General features: G+C 38.6%; 1 protein-coding gene across 5 annotated transcripts in view; it reads right to left on the bottom strand.

Annotated features, from left to right (window-relative positions):
* The window catches only part of sdk2a (sidekick cell adhesion molecule 2a), a 146692-nt gene that overhangs the window by 3819 nt on the left and 122403 nt on the right, over positions 1 to 20470 (bottom strand). For 2 of the 5 annotated variants that reach the window (XM_046865655.1, XM_046865659.1), the window contains 19 exons: positions 19953 to 20068; positions 19654 to 19843; positions 19447 to 19545; positions 19149 to 19343; positions 18528 to 18729; positions 18338 to 18441; positions 17735 to 17805; positions 17484 to 17619; positions 15847 to 15903; positions 13773 to 13874; positions 13548 to 13663; positions 12057 to 12243; positions 11017 to 11154; positions 10382 to 10564; positions 10148 to 10273; positions 9031 to 9195; positions 8808 to 8948; positions 3644 to 3788; positions 816 to 945 (listed from right to left, as the gene is read on the bottom strand). In XM_046865655.1, the coding sequence (XP_046721611.1) occupies positions 816 to 945; positions 3644 to 3788; positions 8808 to 8948; positions 9031 to 9195; positions 10148 to 10273; positions 10382 to 10564; positions 11017 to 11154; positions 12057 to 12243; positions 13548 to 13663; positions 13773 to 13874; positions 15847 to 15903; positions 17484 to 17619; positions 17735 to 17805; positions 18338 to 18441; positions 18528 to 18729; positions 19149 to 19343; positions 19447 to 19545; positions 19654 to 19843; positions 19953 to 20068 (2603 nt within the window). The remainder of the gene's footprint in view (positions 1 to 815; positions 946 to 3643; positions 3789 to 8807; positions 8949 to 9030; positions 9196 to 10147; positions 10274 to 10381; positions 10565 to 11016; positions 11155 to 12056; positions 12244 to 13547; positions 13664 to 13772; positions 13875 to 15846; positions 15904 to 17483; positions 17620 to 17734; positions 17806 to 18337; positions 18442 to 18527; positions 18730 to 19148; positions 19344 to 19446; positions 19546 to 19653; positions 19844 to 19952; positions 20069 to 20470) is intronic. The other 3 variants (XM_046865656.1, XM_046865657.1, XM_046865658.1) reach the window with 3 other exon arrangements.

Genomic DNA, 20470 nt, shown 5'->3' with positions numbered 1-20470 from the left:
CTGTTTTTTTTTGTTGCTTGTTTTGGCCAACTCCCAAAAGTGCCAAATAAAAAATAAAACATGCTAAATAAAATTGTCACGACACACATACAGTAATCAGCACGTTTTCAGCATCTACCATACAAGTTTGAATTAATATAACATAATTTGCCTTTTAGCTATTATGAAAAAACACCTTCTGACCAACCAGAACAAAAAAATTAATAGATTTAAGAGGCTTTAAGAAAAGTCAGTGTCCTCCTGATCGCATTTGTTTGCATACGTGCCTGGTAAATTGTGTTAATAAAGTCACGAAAAATCCATGATCACACAAATGGGTATATCCCAGTTGTTCCTATTCAGCGCCAGAGTCCAAAGAGTCTACACGCTCCTTTCACTACTACACTAGCCCTTGTTCAGGTTTGCTGAGTCATGCTGCTTTTAACTGAGGGAAAAGGTCTGCTGGATAAAATCCTGCAAAAAGAAGTGGGGTGAAATCCGCTTAGGCATTTCAGCTGTTTCTCATGAAAGAGGTCGACTTGAGCAGATTAATAAAAGGGTGGCAAGAGATGGGTGGCTCTGTATTGATATAAAGCATCATTTGTCAGGCAAAGGTCGGGGTAGCTGATTCACAGAATAGCATGTCAGCTCTTTATTTCCCTGGCTTGACAGTACTGCATCAGCCTAAAGCTGTTGTACTTGAATACAGTGACGAAATAAAAAGAACAGAAATATGCATAACAAAATTGACTACAAATTGTGATAAAAAAAATCAACAATGCATGTATATGTCTGCATACAGATGTACTAAATCTAATAACAGACAACTGGAATACCTGTGAATCGGATACCTCAGATGGTTTCTCAGTGAGACTGCTGTTCTCAACAGGCATCAGGTCATTGCACTTACTGCTGACGTCCTCATCTGAGTAGTGCAGACCACCTGGACTGGGTCGTGGAGGAGACCTGGAGAGCACAGGGAGTACAAAAACATCACAAAAAGTGTTGATTTAGGACAAGCTGCTCTTGGACACATTGCAGTTCAGGTTAGATAAGTGAGCCTGCTCTAAACAGTTTAATGATCACAGCTGTGTGCTTCTGAGAGAAAAAGGAGATTTTATTATTTACAGCTCTATTTAGACTTGGCATTCACATCCACCTTGCATGATTGGATAACAAGTGGACTGATCTCTCACACCACACTAAGAGATGTTCTGGGACACATGTCTACACATAGCAATTGTAGTATGAAAAGTAATGTGTCCTGATGCATCAGAAAAGTGTTGAACTGAGCAACTGTCCATGTCATGGTGGTCACTTTTTATATGCAGTAGTTATGTATGGAACTATACCAATTTACTGTAGGTTATTGATGACATTGTGTCAAATTATTATTAGGAAATACAATAACATTCTATACTAATAGAAATATATATATATATATATATATATATATATATATATATATATATATATATATATATATATATATATATATATATTGTTTGTTTTGGTGATTTAAGGTAAATTTGGCAACCCTGGTACTGACAAAATGTGATCACAAATACACTTTTATTTTCCTTTCATTTATGATCTGATGTTGTAGACCAGGTCTGAACAACAAATCTGAACAGCTTGATACTGTTGCTGCTGCATGAAACCATTCCACTTCATTTTGAGCGTTTAGATTTTTATGGTAACTTTTTTCTCTTTTCCTACAATATTGCAAGTTTTCCTCTAGAAATTTACTGCACGTGAGCTTGCTTTTCATTTCATTACAACAAATCCGATAGTAAGCACAGACTCTAATATCATTACACCGACAGATTAAAGCGCATTGTAATCAATGCCAGGAGATTTACTAATAGCCATACAGATGGATATCAGGAGGAACAGACTAGTTTAGAGGAAAACAAGCCGTGCTTCCACACTTCACCCTTTCCTAATTAGCTCCTAATCTCCTGAGCTTCTCTGATCTCTGGACAGATAGTAAGCCATTTGTTTAGCACGAGGAAAGGTGGAGCCCAACACTGCCCTTAGGGGCATCACATGACACACGTTAGACCTTTAGGCATACTATGTAATGTCTACATAGTATTTCTCTCAATGGGTGATTGAGAAAATCATTGCCCTGTCAAGGCCTCAAACCGAAGACAGCTCTTTGACACAGATAAACTGATTCTTGTGATTTGCCATAATGAGATGCATTAAACCAGGAAAGCTAAAAATGCAAACTTTTGAAATGAGCAGGAAGACTCAAGAGTTGTTCTTTAGTCAATTAATTTAGTGAGTAAGTCATGCCGATTAATCCGGAACATAATAAAGGCTTTAGAGGAGAAGGAAAAAACATCAGATACTTGAATGGCTCCCTAGAAAAATCATGTACTTTTCTGGAATTTTTTTTCAAGTAAATGGCCTACCTAAAGACTGACATCATGCTGAAATGACATTCTGGCTTTTAAAGGGTTAATCCAGAGCTCCTGCTCATGGCAGCAGGGGGAGGGGAGCATTATGATAAAGTGTCTAGTTAAAATTCAGTGGAGGTTGGGCATTTAAAGCAAAGATGAAGCCATGCCAAACAGACCAGCACCAATCGCCATCCAATTTTTTTTTAAAACACACAATCGACTTTCTCAAACTCCTTGCTTATCAGGTTTTGGCTGTAAATCTCTCTAGAGATAATGCTGTCCTCCACAAATCAATCTTTTTCGCTGTCTCTCTAGGGGACATCCCCGTGGCACTACCGCACCCGAGTGGATTGCTTCAAAGACAGAGTGCTTTGATCTCAGGAAGATCATCACAGCTGAGTTAAGAGGCGAAGAGCAGCATGAACCCCCACCTCCCTCACATCGTCGCATTCCACTCTAATGGCCCCAAAATGCTCTCTCCGATTACCGCCACAGGAAGTTGTCTACAAGTCCAACCCTCCACCCTCCACGCATACAGCTCACTGATATCCTCGCAAACGGCTTTACAACAGATCGCTGACCTCTACGCTATCTGTGTTTGTACAAACACTGTGCAAACTTAAACAGCACTGCTGCAAACCAAATGCCCTTGTGAGAGAAGAGTATTTCTCTCCATATGCAGAAAAGCAAGAGAGGTAGCAAAACGTCTTGTCTTTTTTTTTTCCCACTACGGAAACAAATGAAATCCTCATACAAAGAAGGAGATGCGAGTTGTTCCGAAGTCTTGCATAAAATATAAACTTTCTCCAGGGTACGCTTCGATTGTCAATATGAATGCGAACGTGGCAAGAGGGGAGGCCAGATCTCAGCTTCTGATTGGCACAGTCTGTTCAGTTTCTTTTAGGTTGACAGATGGAGAGTAGAAAGGAACAACTGCCATTGGAATCTTAGCCAATTCTCCATTCAATACATTTAAAGGCTGCCAGGAAGCTGAATTTAAATAAACTGTCGGTCCAAGGCCCAAGTCTAGCTCTTTTTTTTATGCAGTCTGCTCCTGGAAATTAATTGCATTTGCTCTTTTTCTCTATTTTATGGTGGTGAAATATGTTCTATTGAAAATGCATTGTTAAAAAGAAATCCCATTTGCTAGGACATATAATCTCATTTACTTACTGTAAATGTTTAAATATCACATTATCCCACTCAAGGGAGAGTAAACACTGAGCACACTGAAAGTTATGGAAAGGTATACAAACCGAGTGTAGATGCCATTCTTGCGGCAGAAGGAATTTTTGACAGAGAGGCGTCTGTTATTGAGTTCCATAGCTGGGAATCGGCCCTCGTCCATCCTCATCATGTCTCCATGAGAGAGGGGCAGAGATGTGCAGTTTGAGTGGTTACCTGCATGTAGGAAACATGAATGAATATAAAAAAATATACAACTGGTATAATGTAGGCATCATTTATATATTTATTATTTATAAAACTGCCATAAGGTTGCAAAACCCTGCATTTTGCATCTTTGGTTGCTATTAACTTTTGTGCCAGTGTGTCTGACTACAGAAGTATTCTTTTTCTTCCCTGTTTTCTCGCGATCTCGACATAACAAAACTTGTTTTCTTGTTATCACCAGCATTTTGGCATAAGAGCATGTTTTAGAGACAGCATCATCACCGCATCATGGATAATAACCATAACCATTTGCAGCTTCACGAGAAAATTAAGTCATGATAATGAGAAAAACTAAGTTGAGATCACGAGAAAATTAAGACGTGATCACGAGAAAACAAGAAAGAAAAATAAATTAGAATGCATGGCCTCTTAGGACTTGCGTATCTGACACCTTTTAAACATGCAAAGAAATATTCTATTTCCTCTCTGTTTTCCAATTTGGTCATCTGTCAATTCTTTCCCAACATTTTCTTATCCTCTAAGACATGTGAAGTCAGAGGCATCATCTGTTCTTTTATGCTGCATTACAGAATAACACATGACACACTCAATGGAAATTCTATCTGCCCTCTTCTGTATACATCAGTTCACAGTCACCCATGAATTGGCAATGAGATAAAGACTAATGTTATTTCACCCCCACATTGACAGCTTGCCTAATTTTGCTCTCTGGATGGTGAATGAGGCAAAAACAAAACAAAACAAAACAAAACAAGTTATTATTTTAGTTGAATCATATTTCACCAGTAGATACAGGCATATTTGTATTCTTGGGCTGTGGCTTCAGGCATTTTTTTTTTTTCTGAGAGCATTTACTTTTCAGACCAGAAATTAGTAAGGTGGAGCTCACCATGATAGACTTGCTACACGAGCTTCACCGACTTGAGCAACATGTCCAATGTGTCAGTTTAAAAACCTGTGTTTATCTGTTAATTAGGAAAACTAGCACTTACTATTGAGAATAAGACCACAAAGAACGGATTGTGAAAAATGAGCACCACAAGCACAGCAGCATTTTTCTACTGCTTTATGGTTTTGTTTGCAAAACATAAAACAAACTAAATTTTAAAGAGGATTCTCGTTAGAGATTTCAGAATCTTGCGAAACTGTGAATTGCCAATATGATGTCATCATTATCACAATGAATGTCACAATACACTTTTCTCATATTACCACATATCCTTAAAAAATAAATAAAAATGAATCTGTGATTGAAAATTTGATTCTAATGTTTTTGGTGTGGTAATGCTTACAGATAAAATATATTTATAGAATGTACAGAAATATTGTGGCAGATATTAGATATCTTTTATCCGTTTCAAATTAGTAGTTTGTTGTAAAGCCATATAGCACAGATGTATTCAATATTTTTGTAATTTTGCCCTCTACTATGTAAAACCATCCAGAGCTTTGGTGGAAATGCCTTTAGAGAGACCAGACTGCTGACCTTCAGTCTGTCACACACACTGGTGTGATTGGAGCTGCACTGTAACTCCAGGGAGGTATGGAGTTGTGGCCATTGACCTCTCCACCCCGTTCTGCTCGTCCATGTGATCTCACCCCCAGCAGGCCTGAGGGGCTGACAGGACAGAGCTAAAACAAACAGGCGTCAGAGGCAGATGAGCGGCCTACAGGGGGAGGGCTAGAGAGGGGTGGAGAGGGGAGGCCAGGCCATGAGAGTGGCCCTTTGTACCTCACACAAGTACTTCCCTTGTGTTCCTTCACCCAGCCGAAGCTCTGTTTTTCAAACCCTGGCACCGCACTCTGAAATGCTGACCAGTCTCTCTCTCTCTCTCTCTCTCTCTCTCTCTCTCTCTCTCTCACACACACACACACACACACACACACACACACACACACACACACACACACACTCCTGACATCTCCATCACCACTCTCACTCTCAGAGCTGTAGTGCATATGTGTGCACAGCGACAAAGTGGTTTCTCTCAGGAAATCTGTGTGCTTAAATCATTCTACGCTCTGATACATGTTTAAGGTCTGTATTGTTAGACGCTGACCTCACAGGAGCATCTGCTCTACCCCATGATAAACCCCTTTTTGAAAAAAAATTAAGAGTAAAAACAATGTACAAATAAGGCACAAACAAGGAACAGTTCACAGGATACACAGCAATTGTCCTTTACATCAGATTATATACAGAAGCTTAAATATGTTCCAGGCCTACAATACAATTCTCCACTAATTAAAGAAGCAATGTCCTTCCTTTGAGTGTGCCAACCCAGTAATAATGCCTGTTTCCTAAAAGCTTCTGAACCCTTTATTACTGACAGTAAACGATTAATTGAGACATGAGGTGGAGTTTGGGCAGCTTTTACCTATGTAGTTATTACCATGAATGGTGGCGTACTACAATAATAGAAAAAGGGATTACACTAATCAAAATGAGTCATAGTCTTTATATTTTAACTATATTGAATCCGTACCTGACACACCTAAACTCAAAATCTCACCCATACACACACAAAAAAATGTTTTTGTTAGGATGACAACTATAACAGCACAACTGTCACTAGCTACAAGCAAATAGTAAGGAGATAATACCAGAGTTTTAAAGGCCTAAGGTATAACTAGAAACGTACATAACACTTGGATATTTGCGTGTGAATTATGCATGAGGGGGCGGGGTTTAACAAAAACTCCAAGCTGTGTATCAGTGCTTATGTCTGTTTTTTTGACATATGGATTCAACCACTATGCCACAATTTCTATGCTTCAGGCTGAAATACACTCAAAGTCTAATACCTAATGATGACACTATTAATGAATTAACTCAATGAATTAACTTAAAATAAAAATACTTTTTTTTTATATAAAGATGAACGGGTTAGACATCTGATTCATTGCAGACCATGTGAGCTGTAAACAGATCCAGCTCTGCTCTGTAACTTTACCCCCTTTGCCTGGTCAGCTTATTCTTTAAACTGTGGGTGGAATGTTCTGTACAGAAAGGCACATCAGATTATCGGTAACTTCATAGCAGTATTATTTTATTCATTCTAATTAAAAGCATGAAACAAGTTGCATACCCTACACTGACTCATTATGATTTTATTACCTTGCTAATGGGCTCATATTAAATTGTGCATACTGGCAAATATCAGGAAAAAAGAATCTATATTTCGTTTTGCCAGTTAACTTTATTTTTTACGAGTAAACTGATTAAAAGGATTGGGCTCATTAGCTACACACACTATATGGCCAAGCGAATGTGGATGCCTGAGCGTTATAGCCATATGTAGTTCTTCCACAAACTGTTGCCACAAATCTAAAAGCACACAAATGTCTTCATATGCTGTAGCATTACAATCTCCCTTCACATCAACTGAAAGGGTCAAACAGGTTTCAGCATAACAATGCCCCTGCGAACAAAGAGAGCACCATGAAGACATGCTCAGCCAGAGTTGGAGTGGAAAAACTTAAATGGACTGCACAGAGCTTTTACCCAAACCCCAGTGAATACCTTGGGGATGAACTGGAATGTCAACTGTTCCCCAGACCTCCTTGCTCAGCATCAGTGCCTGACCTCCCTAGTGTTCTTGTGGCTGAATGAGAGCAAGTCATGCTTCAAAATCTAGTGGAAAGCCTTCTTTAAGTAATGGAGGTTATTATAACGGCAAAGTGGGACTACATTTAAAGTGGGATGTATTCAATTGGTATTATATACACTACAACAAATATTGTGTATTCAGGTTTTGAAATATCTTTGAGTTCTGTCAATAGGCTTCCCAAAAATAGGGAAACTAGCAAATTAGTGCAAGACAAAAACTATTTATTATAATTCCTGTATGTTTTGCTTTATGGCATTACATTGTTTCTGTACACACATACCAAAAAAATTATGGCTGTACTTTGGATAATGAAAGAATTTTTAGTCCAAAAAAGTAGAACATTTTAGTAGTGGTTTTACAGCATAATTTCTCTCAGGTTGACACAAGTGAAGGTTGTGCTTCTTCATAAGAGTTAAAATATAAAAAGTAAAAACCAATTAGCTTCCACATTTGGCTAAACCCAGTGGCTTGTCAAATAAAATCAGTCCTGCTGGAATTTTCACTATTAGCCCTGTGCTGCTGAATTGGAATGCAGGTTGAAAGAGATCATATTTTATACTGATTACCTGCCTAAGACTATTGCCAACTACAACAACTCAAGCAAAGCAAAGGTAAAAGCAAATGTAGAATAAAGGTCTGCAAAGCACCTCTAATGAAGCAGTGAAACACTATGACTAGTCAGTGCTATTGAGTAACACATCAGCCAGAAAACAAACAGTGTCTTACAAACTTTTGTAAAATAATATAAATATAATAATATAAAAATAATTTAAAAACAAAGCTACGCTTATCGATCTGGAGTTATTATCACAACTGGTGACCTGACTAGGGATTTGAGTTGAGACGACCTTCAGATGTCTCCTATTAAATTTCCTTCTCTTCTTTTTAATTCCATGTGTGGAATGAAGTCTTATTTTTGTAAAGAAAACCATATCACTAAAAGCTCATTTAGAAGTCACAAAATCGCAGCTACCAATTTTGTTGCTTTAAATTCTCTCTGGTGAACCAATAAAGGTAATCTAAGATATGCCTCTTTAACTGTTCCATATTCTACAGGCATTGTGTTAATCCATAATCATAAACTATTCGTAGCATTTATTTAGATCAATTGTCTTTCATATTTGTAAGATTTTATTGCTTTTATCGCCACAGAAATTGTATAAATATTGAAATAACAAATAGCTCAGTAAATAAAGCTAGCTAGCCATATTGCATCATTACTGTATGTAACCTAATGTATCACTGCAGTGTCACATCAAATTCCCAAATACAGCAGTGTTTCCAATCCAGTTCCCTTGTAAGATTGGACTCTCGCTCTTGACGGTATACAACTATTTTGTTCGTTGTACAGAAGTGTCAGACTGAGATGAGAATGCTGATTTGCTTCCTGTCATACCTGAATCAGTCTTCTTTGTGTACTTTTTACTCTGGCCACGGATAATGAGGATAAAGACAAGTAGGAGGATGAAGATCAGTCCTACGAGTGCTATCACCACCAGAAACCACCACTCTTCATAAAAGGGAGAGGCTTTCTGAGCTGGAAATTCAAGAACAAAAAAGACTTCATAAGCAAACGGAATAAATATTTTGAGAAAAGTGTTTAGTCAGGCTGTTCTTACCAGCTATGGATGGAGACGGAGCACTGGGAGAGCCATAGCCATAGTCATTGACTGCAATGACCCGGAAATCATAAGTGACTCCTTCACGCAGCATGTCCAGATTCAGGGTGTATGATGTCACCTCTTTGGGGATGTCTTTGATAAGGATATCCCACAATCCCTCATCTGTAGATTATTGAAATGTGTAAAATTAATTGTGAACAGTAGCAAAGTAAATGGAATTCGTTACTATACTTAGGTAGCTTTTTCGCATATCTGTTGATGTTTTTACATTTGGGGAGGCTTTTACTTTAACTTCATTACATTTCAAAGTCAAATATATTACTTTGTACTCAACTACGTTTTGTAAGAATAGTTTCTGAACTGGAAATTCTGACAAAATGTAGAGAATGTAGAGCTCAGCATATGACATCAGATCAGTATAGATGCTCAAACTTTGCAGTCATTTTAGTTTTAAATGAGATTATAGCCACATGTATATAGCTTTCAATTAAACAGCATACACACATCTGAGCATAAATTTCCCACATGTAAGTTCAATTAAACGCAGCATTAAAAAGGCCAATCTATTTACTGGCATGTTTTTGAGAGGTGAGAGGAAGCACGCCAGTCTGGTAGCTTTTTTACAGAATAGCTTTGAAAGATGCCATATAAACGTTTATTTTCAGCAGAAGAAAAGGGCCACAATGTGTTTCGTGTGGTGAAAAGCACAACGCATCTTATCTTAAGCATCAAAAAACTAAGAACAAAAAAAACCCATCGAGTTTCCTATTTAAGCTGAACGGTATGACTTTCCAGACACATAAATTACAGCATGATTAAAAATTACACTGATTACACTGAGGCTTTCATAATATACTTATGCCTAAGGATGATTTTTTTTTTTTTAATTCTGTATTATTACTCTCCTTAGTAAAAAAAGAAATATGTGTTAGTGGAGTAAAAGGTTTACAATTAATCTCTCAATATCCGTAGGCCTTTTGTGCAGCTAGATTTTGCAATATTTAATATATAGTGCTGCTTGTTTTACAGAGTAAATCCGAGTCCTGCTGTAAGAGCCATTGTTTTGAAATATTTCAGAATCTTAGTCCACTTCTCTGTTTATTTTAGGACGTACCAGATGGCCTGGCTTCTATGACGTATCGTGTGATGGGCGCTCTGCCAGGGTCGCCGCTTGTCCAATGGAGGGTAAGTGCTGTGCCGTACCGTGAAATAAATGGTTCACCTGGAGGCCCAGGAGCACCTGCACACAACAACGACAACAACAATGGTAAGAGAAATACGAGCCAGAGGACATCACTTATAAAAGTGACATGATCTAAAACAAAAAAAAAAACTGAGACAACTGGACCTTCTCCAGGCCCTGTGGTGATGTTAGCCTCCACCTCTGGCCCATAGGTCAGGGTTTTGGCACGGATGCGGAAGTTGTAGGTCACCCCATCAGCCAGGTCTTTAATTTTCATCCACAGGGGGGCGTTGCCTTTTACATCCACTGTAACAACTTTACTGACACCTGGAGTGTGAGGAGAGGAATCTGTAAAGGAGACACTACAAATCTAGATACACGCAGAAGCAAAAGAAAAAGAGCTCACATACAGCACACACATGCATGTGGTATGAAAGAGAATAAAGCTGTTTCACTACAGTGAAGCTTCACAGTTGTCTCTGTCCGTGTCTCTAAAACCTTCTCTAAACTACAACTTTAGGCCTTTTCTCTTATTTTTTCCACATAATTACTCAGGAATCTATTCCCTAACATGTGTTTAAAACATTGCTTCGTTAAATGCAGTGACGTGACATGGTGCAGACGGCAGAAATTAGCTACGGTATGCCATCTATTACATGCTTCTCCTTCACAGGAGAGAACACAGCTTGGACTGATTGTGAGAAAGGGCTTTAGTAAATTAAACAAAAGTGTAACGTAAAAACTACATTCTCTGTATATCAAGTGTAATACATCTCAGTGGACTGGTTTGAGTTTCTCACCATCGATGGGTGTGCAGGGCTCATAGATCAGGCGGTAGCCTTCAATTATGCCATTGGGATGTTTGGGCTCTCCCCAAGACATGTTGACAGAAGAAGTGGTCAGCTCACTGAAGTGGATAAAGCTGGGGGCACTGGGAGCTGCGAAGGAAAAACACACACACAGCCACAGATAGGAGACTTTATCATCGTATTGATTTGTTTTTTTTGCACAAACAGAAAATGACAGTCTTCATGTAAACCTGGGCTAAGTACACTCAAGATCAAATTCAATGGAGTCAATGGAATTGGTTCATTGTAGCTGATGCTTTCAAAGTTTTATTTTTTTAAGTTTTCAGTTTTTTCAGGACTTAGCCAATGACGTCAACAAGAAAGGCTTAAAAGTTTAAACCTACTTTCACATTTGTTACAGAAACTTCTCATTTTCATTCTTGGATGAGGCTAATCTTTCAGCTATGCCAGTTTCTTTCAGAAAAAGAAATAGAAAAGCTTGTATTGGCTAATGTCCCAGGATCTCAACTCGCAAGATGGCCTAGAATCAGTTCCTGCCATCACCTCCCTACTACACTGTCAAAGTCTTTGAGGGAGAGGAAATGGCTGGAAGAATTTGTTTTAAAAAGCTCTATTTCTGCTGAGACACTAGTAAAAAGCAGAACACAGCTCGTATTGTGTGGTCCTGCCAAAACCCACACCACATGCTGCCCCAATGATAAAATTCCCACTACCATGCTGTCATATGCTTCCTTCTCTTAGTAAATCATGGAAACATGCCAGTGTCCTCCAGACACTGTCGAATTGCGTAAAAAAACCCAAGACAACATACAGATGACATTTCCATCATGTTCTTCAATATCATAGCAGTCGTGCATTCAACAAAATGTGAATGCTTGTTTTGAAAACCCACAGTCCAAACAGCAGGAAACTCTGGGAAGAATGCAGGCATAAGATGATTTACATTTTCCCACTCTCAAGTGTATTATTTCAGAGTCATCCTGGAGGTCAGAGGGGCAGTAGTGGCAGTGTTTAATGCAGTCGGGATGTACCTGCTTGCTGAGTGCGCCCTCTGGTGGGTGGAGATCGTGGGCCATCTCCGGCTGCATTGAAAGCGGCTACACTAATCATGTATGTTGTGTAGCCCGTCAGATTCTTTAGCTTCACCCCTAATTCAGGCAGGAAGAGCGTACGCAGTCTCTCCGTCTCATTCTGGAGCTGAAATTCCCAGTAATAGATCTGTACAAGGACAAAGGGTATATAGGGTCATTAGGATTCAAGGTTTAGAAGAAGGATGATGATTGTAGAATATGAAGTTTCTCTACCAACAAACATAATTATGAAAATACCAAATTATTAATTATTTATTGGGGGGATTGGGGAAAAAACAAATAAATGATTTTAGTAGAATGTACACGCATAATTATAGAGATCTAGGATATTATTGTTTCATTTTGTCTTATAAGAAATTAGACATGCCTAAGGCTCATAGAAATGTTAAATGGACTGAGGCGCTAACTCATTTTACCACAAACACAACTATTTAATATAACTATTTGTTAGTGTTAATGTTACCTGACTCTAAGGGAGGCTGATATAAATGGAATATCAGATAAACCTCCCAGATAGAAAAGGTATCATTACAATGTTGAATTATAGATGTATAAATGATTTGCTTTTAACAGATGCCTTACAGTGGTTTATTTCCACTCAAGGCTGTAGTCAAAACTGTTATCAAGTCCAAGAGAAGTCTCACTGGAATCAGTTCCAGAACAGGTCATAAGGTTATCAAGGCCAAGTCAAGATCAAGGAACTAATCATTTTCAAGGACAAACCTATTGGTCAAATACTTGGCTTCTTTTATTCACTTTGACAATGACTAAGCTAAAGGAATTGCGACTTGTCAAACGTTGTACACCTGAAATGGAAATGACAAAACAAGCACAAGAGCACCACACATAGTCGTATGAAAATTTACAAGATGGAAGAAGTAATAAGTTGGGCCTGATTTCTTTCTAGTACAGACTGTAGATTCATTCAGTGACGTCAAGTTTAGGTTAGACAGAGTGCCAATACATTCTGTAATGAATTTCACAAATACGTTAATACATCTATAACGTCATCAGCAGTAACAAGAAAATGAATGTAGCAACTAAGCACACACACTAAGGCACAAATAACATGTCAGACCATATTGCTTTTTTATGGTTTGGACAAAAGCTTTTCTGTGTACTGTATTATATATTCGGAAAAAATTGGGTTTTTTTCCTTACGAAAACATAAAGAAACCTAAGGATATAATGCACTGCTTAATGCGTCTCGTTTCATTATTGTAAAACAATACAGAAGAGAATATGAAAGAAGTGAAAAGATGGCAACTTTCAAACTAAGATAAAGTTCTACTACCTTCTATTATAATTATAATTTGTAATGCAATAAAACCAAATTTACACCCGCTCTTTAAAGTACATTTTTAAAGACAAAAGACAAACAGATACAACTATTGTACTACTGTATACATCTGGTATAAAAGTCACAGCCACCTTGTAACCTTGAATATCTCCATTCTGAGCTTCCAGCGGTGGAGGATCCCAAGTGACATCAAGCTGGGTTGCGGTGGAAGATTGAACCGCGACGTTCTGAGGTGGAGCAGTGGGCACTAGTGAATACAAAAACGAGTCTCAAACTCAGCACTGGCACAGTCAATAGAAAAGCTCTGACTTGAAGTGGATATTTATTCCTGTAGTGGTGATGAGACTGATGCTCACCTGCCTCTCCTACAAATACTTCCTGCGGTGTGCTGATGGGGCCTTCTCCGACAGCATTGTACACACTCAGTCTGATCTCATAGCGCTTGTGTTTACTCAGATCTGCAGTGGACAGAACAGATAGACTTTGGTATTGCAGAAGAAAGCTTTTAGTGTTGACATGTGAACCTGAATACAAAGCTCCATCTAGGTAAAGAGCCATTTTTGGTGTATAAGGCATCAAATGTTGGACATTCTCTGGAGCTTGGAAAATGACAAAAGATCCTTATATACACATCATGTGAATATGCAAGTACATCCTGGTTTTATGTATCAGGACATAATATAAATCACTTGGTCATTATCAGGTTTTAGAATTAGGTGAATACGACTTCAGATATACACCACCACATGATATATTACACCATGCCATCATACACTTTTTACAAAAAAAAAGCCAACATGGAGTGAAGTGTGTGAAGAACTAAGCATTAGTTGAATTAGTAGAGTGTAGAGCCACCTTCAGCAGCGGTAACATTGCTTTAGATCAATGAAGTTAACGAGCATTTGTTCATGTACAGTTCTCTTAAAGTCCTGCCACAGCATTTCAATCGGTTTTAGGTCTCAGCTCTGACTGGGTTATTCTGTTGTAGATTTGATGGTGTACTTAAGATCATTGTCCTGTTGCAAGAACCAACTTAAGCTAAGCTTTAGCTATCTAGAATATTTTGGTCTACAGAGTTGTTCATTGCCAACTGAATGACTATAAGGTGCCCAGGTGCCTGGTCACCCATCCACCACCATGCTGTAAATTTAAGATGAGGTGCTTGTGCTGATATGCTGTGTTTGGTATTTGCCATAACACAGCAGTGTGTCATTGTGCATTATAGTCAAAAATCTCCACTTTTGTACGAATCTTATGGTCAAATGGCCACAAACTTTTGTCTGCATAATCCACCTACATCAATTCTGTATCCAAATACTTCTGTCAGCTTTCCTGACTTTTTACTTGATTTTGATTAGGACCTTTTTTGATTTTATAATATTTCATCAGGCAACACACGCAAGTTAACCCACACTTTAAAGTTATTTCAAAAGTACGAGTCTGAAACTAAGACAATTACAAAGTCACTTTTCTGAACACAAGCCAAACACAGATAAATCATTATTCTTCTGTGAGATCTAATATTGTTTGATCTGGTAAGGTTTCTAATGAACTATCTCTTAATCTCATGATTTAACTAATAAACCATGACGAACTCACTGAAGCTTTTCAATGTTAGATTTTTCTGCACATATCCTCCTGAAATATTTCACTTTTTCAAATTTGAACCTGTACCAGGTTTCCCATTACATTTTATTGTTAAGCATTTGGATTAAAAAAACACAGTTGTAAAATATACAATACACTCTGTTACTGTGCACCTACATAGACATGGTTTCCGCATCTGCAAGAAAAAATGTCACTTTAATAAACACATTGCTTGTACTGCATTCATAGTCAGTAATATATAATATTTGAATGTAATATTTAATGCTACTGTCATGATGTTTCTTTCTGCTAAAAGATTTTATAATGTGGCAGAATATTGACCGGTACAAAACACCTAAACACCGGTACAAAACACCTATTTTTTATTTTTATAAAATAATATATGCAAAAGGTTGACAACAAAAATTTTCTTCTGCAGCTTGCTATACTGAGACTTCAAGCCTTTTCTAACAGAGTGTAAATAAAACATGCTCTTGGTCGATTTTATGTTCATCCTATTTTCATTCTGAATGATTGGCTAGCAGATGAACCATATCAAATTAAATCTATCTGTGGGCTTTGAGAACAAACTTTTAATTCTTACAGATTTTTTTACCCTCCCCTAAAAAAACACCACAGGAGAATTAAGCTAATGACAGTGAAATCTATTTCTGCCTAAACGCCAGAAAGAACCTTATAATAGTGAGGTCAGGGCATAGCAATAAAGTGTGAAACCACAGAGTAGAAATTAAAATGAGTGAGCAGAGTATTTCAATATTTTTTATGGTCCTGGAAAATGTGGGAAGACGAAAGTGAAAAAAAGGGGAGAGTCTTGAGACTTACTGTCAAGTTCATACTGGGTGAGTGACGATTCACTTAGGTTCCTGATACTGTAGGGAGCTATGAATGGCAGGAGCAGAGGAGGTCAAACCAGAAAAAGCAGGCACAGAAGAGTGAAGGTGAATCAGAGAGGGGGAAAAGAGAAGAATTTGGATTAGTGCATTAGTGAAAAGCTGTGAGCTGTAAGAGCAGCTTATTGGCCCAAGTTTGTGCAGTGGCTGCAGTCCAATCTCGGAAACAAACACAAAGCCTTGTGCCATGGAACAGCTTTGATTACTTGCTTGTTAATGAGACAAAGCAGTGCCAAGCCCAGGATTGCACACAAACCCAGCAAAGTAGTTTGCGAGTAAGAGGTTTTATTTCTTTTTAATTCATCACGCTGCTCTGAGGTACACGTCGCTATGTATTTGTGTCACTGCGAGAGAGCCACTTAAGTATTAAACAGTCCAGCAATTCTGCAGTTATTCTTCAGCTCCACATTAAAGTCATAACAAGGCCATAAGAGACATTAAATAAGACACTTTTATTTACTGTTTGTTGATTTGGCTCCGAATATAAATGATCAGAATTGTCATTCTGCACGTCACTCATGCAGATAGTAATGAAAACTGATCTAGCTTGTATATGTGACTGTCTGGGAAAACCTGTCAACTGTGTCTGTAGATACATTCTTGAATCCCCCACTAAGGGATTTGGTTTTGAACCTTTTCTGTCAGTAATATACTTTGACATTTCTATTTTAAAAAGCAGAGTATATTTTACCCAAATGGCACAAACTACATGTTTTTATTTAGGCTACTTTTGAACCTTGGTTGGCTGCCTGCCTGCTAAGATCAAGTCGGGTAAGGAGCCAGTTAAACAAGCACAGTGGTGAAGCGGTCAATCTGCCTATACAGTAGCGAAAACCTTGCGAGCTAAGTGTGCTTTCCTAATGCAATGATGATCAGGATTTGATCATTTTTTGCACAGTTATGTGCCAAATTGAAATAGACATGAGCCTAAGCAATTTGGTTTCGCAATCAGATATCAGCTGTCTAAATGTCTGCGTCCTTCCTGCGCCATGACATCATCATCAAACACAGAGAAGAGCGCGTTTTCATTCTGTACACTGTACACAATAAGATGTTTAACCAAAAGAAAAAAAAAAACAGTGACGACTGAACTAATCATTGATTATTTCAGTAATCATTCCAGTGGAGTAACAATAATTAGGCTGATGTGTAAAAAGCGAGATGTGGATGGTGCTGATAATTACATAGAGAGCTCATTTGCTATTGTTAATTAAAAAATCTGGTACAATTTGCCATCAATGCTGGTTGCTTTACTTCGACGAAAATAAAGCAGAATAAATTAGATTAAAAAAAATAAGTATATTAAATTACAAATGTACAAGTTACATGTGGTGTCTTTTAGTGGAAATGAAATCGAATGGTTAAATTCAATGCCGTATGTTGGTTTTTTTCTGGTCTCTATAACTATAGGTTGAGCAATGCATCATGAAACAAAAAAAAATTATTCTTTTTTCACAGATTTATATAACATTTTGATAGAAATAGAGCTGGATTTAAACAGAGCAGTGATGCTATGAAAAGAAGTAATGCTATGAAAACATCATCGTGCTTTGTTAAACCCTGACTCACCCGTAAGCTCCGTCCAGCTAGCCATCGGGTTGTTGATGGTGCGGACAGTGAAAGTGCGCAAGCGGTCATAGTGGAGCTCTCTGTAGCGAATCCGAAAGCCCAGCAGGATGCCGTTGATCTGCTCCTCGGAGGGGGTCTGCAGAAAAGACCGTAAAAGGTCATCGGGGTTCAATTATTAAGTGCTTTACTGAAATGATTGTTAGTAGTGTGATTCCCAAAATAACAGTGAACCAAGACTGTTGGAGCATTACCTTCCAGCGGAGCAGCACAGAGGTTGTAGTGTGTGGTGTGACGGAGATGATTGTTGGAGCTTTGTCTGGAGCTGTGAGAACATAAACATAAAATATCTCCTGAACTGCAACTGAACTTCCTTTGAAAAATTTGTAATTGTGGGCCATGCTGACACCACAGGAAGACATTGCTAGCGTAGCAATTGTAGAAAAAAAATTGTTCGGTGCCATATAAATGAGAAATCCAACATAGAAGCAGTAAAGACTGCACGTTTTACACAGAGTTTTGCACTGCAGCTATAAAACACGGTGAATTATGGCAACGAACAGCATTATGGGTAGCGTACTAAACCATTAGCCTAATTAAAAATGAACCAACTTAAAGTTTTTTTTTTAAGCAATCAGAAAAACTCAGAATTTAATCAAGAAATAAATCGTGTACAAATGAAGATTGATTATACATACTGATATTCAGGGAGGATTATGCAAGAAAATGTTCTCACACACCTCAGCGAGTAAATCAGATATTTCAACAATTCCAGTAGGTGCACTGGCACTAATGATGTCTAGCTACTTTAGTTTCAGATTTTCATATATAACTCAGAAAGATTGAGGGGAGCTTACCATCCTGTAGAGTGGTGATAGCCTCGCTTTCCTCACTGTACTCACTGTCGCCTATGTCGTTAGTAGCCTTAACACGGAACTGGTATGAAGTGAAAGGTTTGAGCCTGTAAAGAGCACACATGTTTTGGTCAGCTTTCTGAACATTAACTGTGGACAGCAGTAGATTAAAGATGTAAGAGTGAACACTTACTTGTCCACTATATAAGAGTTGGCCTCATGGTTGACTGATGCTGAGTGAACTATCCAGTTGATGTTGGGCAACTCTTTGTACTGCACAGTGTAGTAGCGCACGGGAGACAGACCGTCACTGCCTGGTTCCCATGACAATAGCACGCCACGAGCCTGCACATCCTCCTGAGGCACTATGGGACGACTCGGTGGCTGGGGGCGAGCTGAGAGAGGTAAATGCCACGATTATTTGATGTAATCTTATGCATAACATTTAAGTGTGTAGTGTAGATGGTTGTTGCCCAAGTGTTTGAATTCGCTAGTACTAAACGATGAAGCATGTTGAAACGGAATTTAAACAAAGTCTAGGTTGGTGCTAAAATGTAATACATTTATTGCTTTTCAATAAAGTGAAAATGATTCATGAATAAAGTGAAAACAGTAGCAGATGCCAGTCCATCACAGCGAAATGCACAGATCTGTCCATCTTTATCTCTTGGAGGGAGGAGGAAACTAAAGGACACTCAAGTGTAAAACTCTAAACCAACAGTAACCTGATCTTGGAATTAAACTGGGCACCCTGAAGCTGTGAGCTATATTTATTCCTCGATAACCCTAATTTTAATATTCAATATGTCTGCACCTCTCTTCTCTGTGGTGACCACCAGGGCCTCTGCAGCTTCTCCCCAACCGTTTCTGGTCTGGGCCGTTAAGCGGAACACGTAAACACTCTCCGGTTTCAGTCCACTAGCTGTGTACTGCCGCGCGCTTGGGCTCAGCACGTCCACTATAGCCGAGTTACTGTTGGAGGAGTTGCGACGGTAAGTGATCTGATAAGCTAAAAGAGATACAAATCACATGATCAAGAGGACAGTCACAAGACAAGACACAAAACACTGGAATGAAATTATTGTTTTTTATAATCATAGATACAAACTTACCGAGGATAATGCCGTTGGGTTTAGCAGGAGGCTGCCAGATGAGTCGCACTGAAGTGGTTCTGACCTCAGGAAAAAGGATTCCTACTGGAGGTCCTGGAACTGTAAGCAATAACTCATTGAGTTAAAATCAAAGGTGCTGCAAAAACACAGTACAAAGCAATTTTTCCATGAAGCTAAGTATATCCAGAGTGTGGAATGGCGTCATACCATCATCCAGTGTGCGCTCGAGGAGTGGGGGTGAACTGGGTATGCCGTCTCCTATGCGTGTGAAGCTGAGAACCTGGATCTCATAGAGGACATATTTATCTAGGCCGGTCAGTAAGACACTGTGGCTGGTGTTTCCCTCCACCATCCAGAAGCGAAGCGCTGAATCTGAGTCTTTCTCTTTGTATGCCACCTATGAGACATGAAGCAAATACTCTCAAACACTTTCATTAGCAATCAGCTCTTATCTGCTTTTTGTTCCTAAAGATTTTATTAAAAGGATTAATTAACATCTACAGTGCCTTGTAGCCCAGAATGAGTCCATTACGGTCAGCTTCTGGAACCTCACCCCACCGGACCAGGATACTGCTGGAGGTTGTGGCAAAGGCAGAGACGTTGGCTGGCCCACTAGACGGCACTGCACCCAAAATAAGAAATGGCAAAAGTAAACACACCCTTCACTCATGTTTTAAAAGACTCTGGTAAAAGTTGAAGTACTGACTACACTTTTTCACTCAAGTTAAAGTAAAGATGTTTGTGCTCTGACATGTACTTAAATAAAATGTATCCATTACTTTTAGCTGTTTTAGTGTCACATCATATTAACATATTAATAGAAAAGAATTTCAAATGTTGTTATCTAATGAATGTATCCAGTCTGAACATCCACCATATAGAACACAAACAGAGAAAAGATGATGATGATCAGGTGATCAGGAATGTCTCTGTTTTCAGTCATGTTTACATCACTGTCTCTCTCTCATCCATGCTAACCCCCTACTTCTTGTTGCCTTCTGCTTTTCTCAATATTAGCTTCGTA

This window comes from Silurus meridionalis, chromosome 14 (genome assembly GCF_014805685.1).
Source record: "Silurus meridionalis isolate SWU-2019-XX chromosome 14, ASM1480568v1, whole genome shotgun sequence".
NCBI classification, from domain to species: Eukaryota; Metazoa; Chordata; class Actinopteri; order Siluriformes; family Siluridae; genus Silurus; species Silurus meridionalis.
The sequence above is the reverse complement of the archived record's forward strand: the minus strand, read 5'-3'. Positions and strand labels throughout refer to the sequence as shown.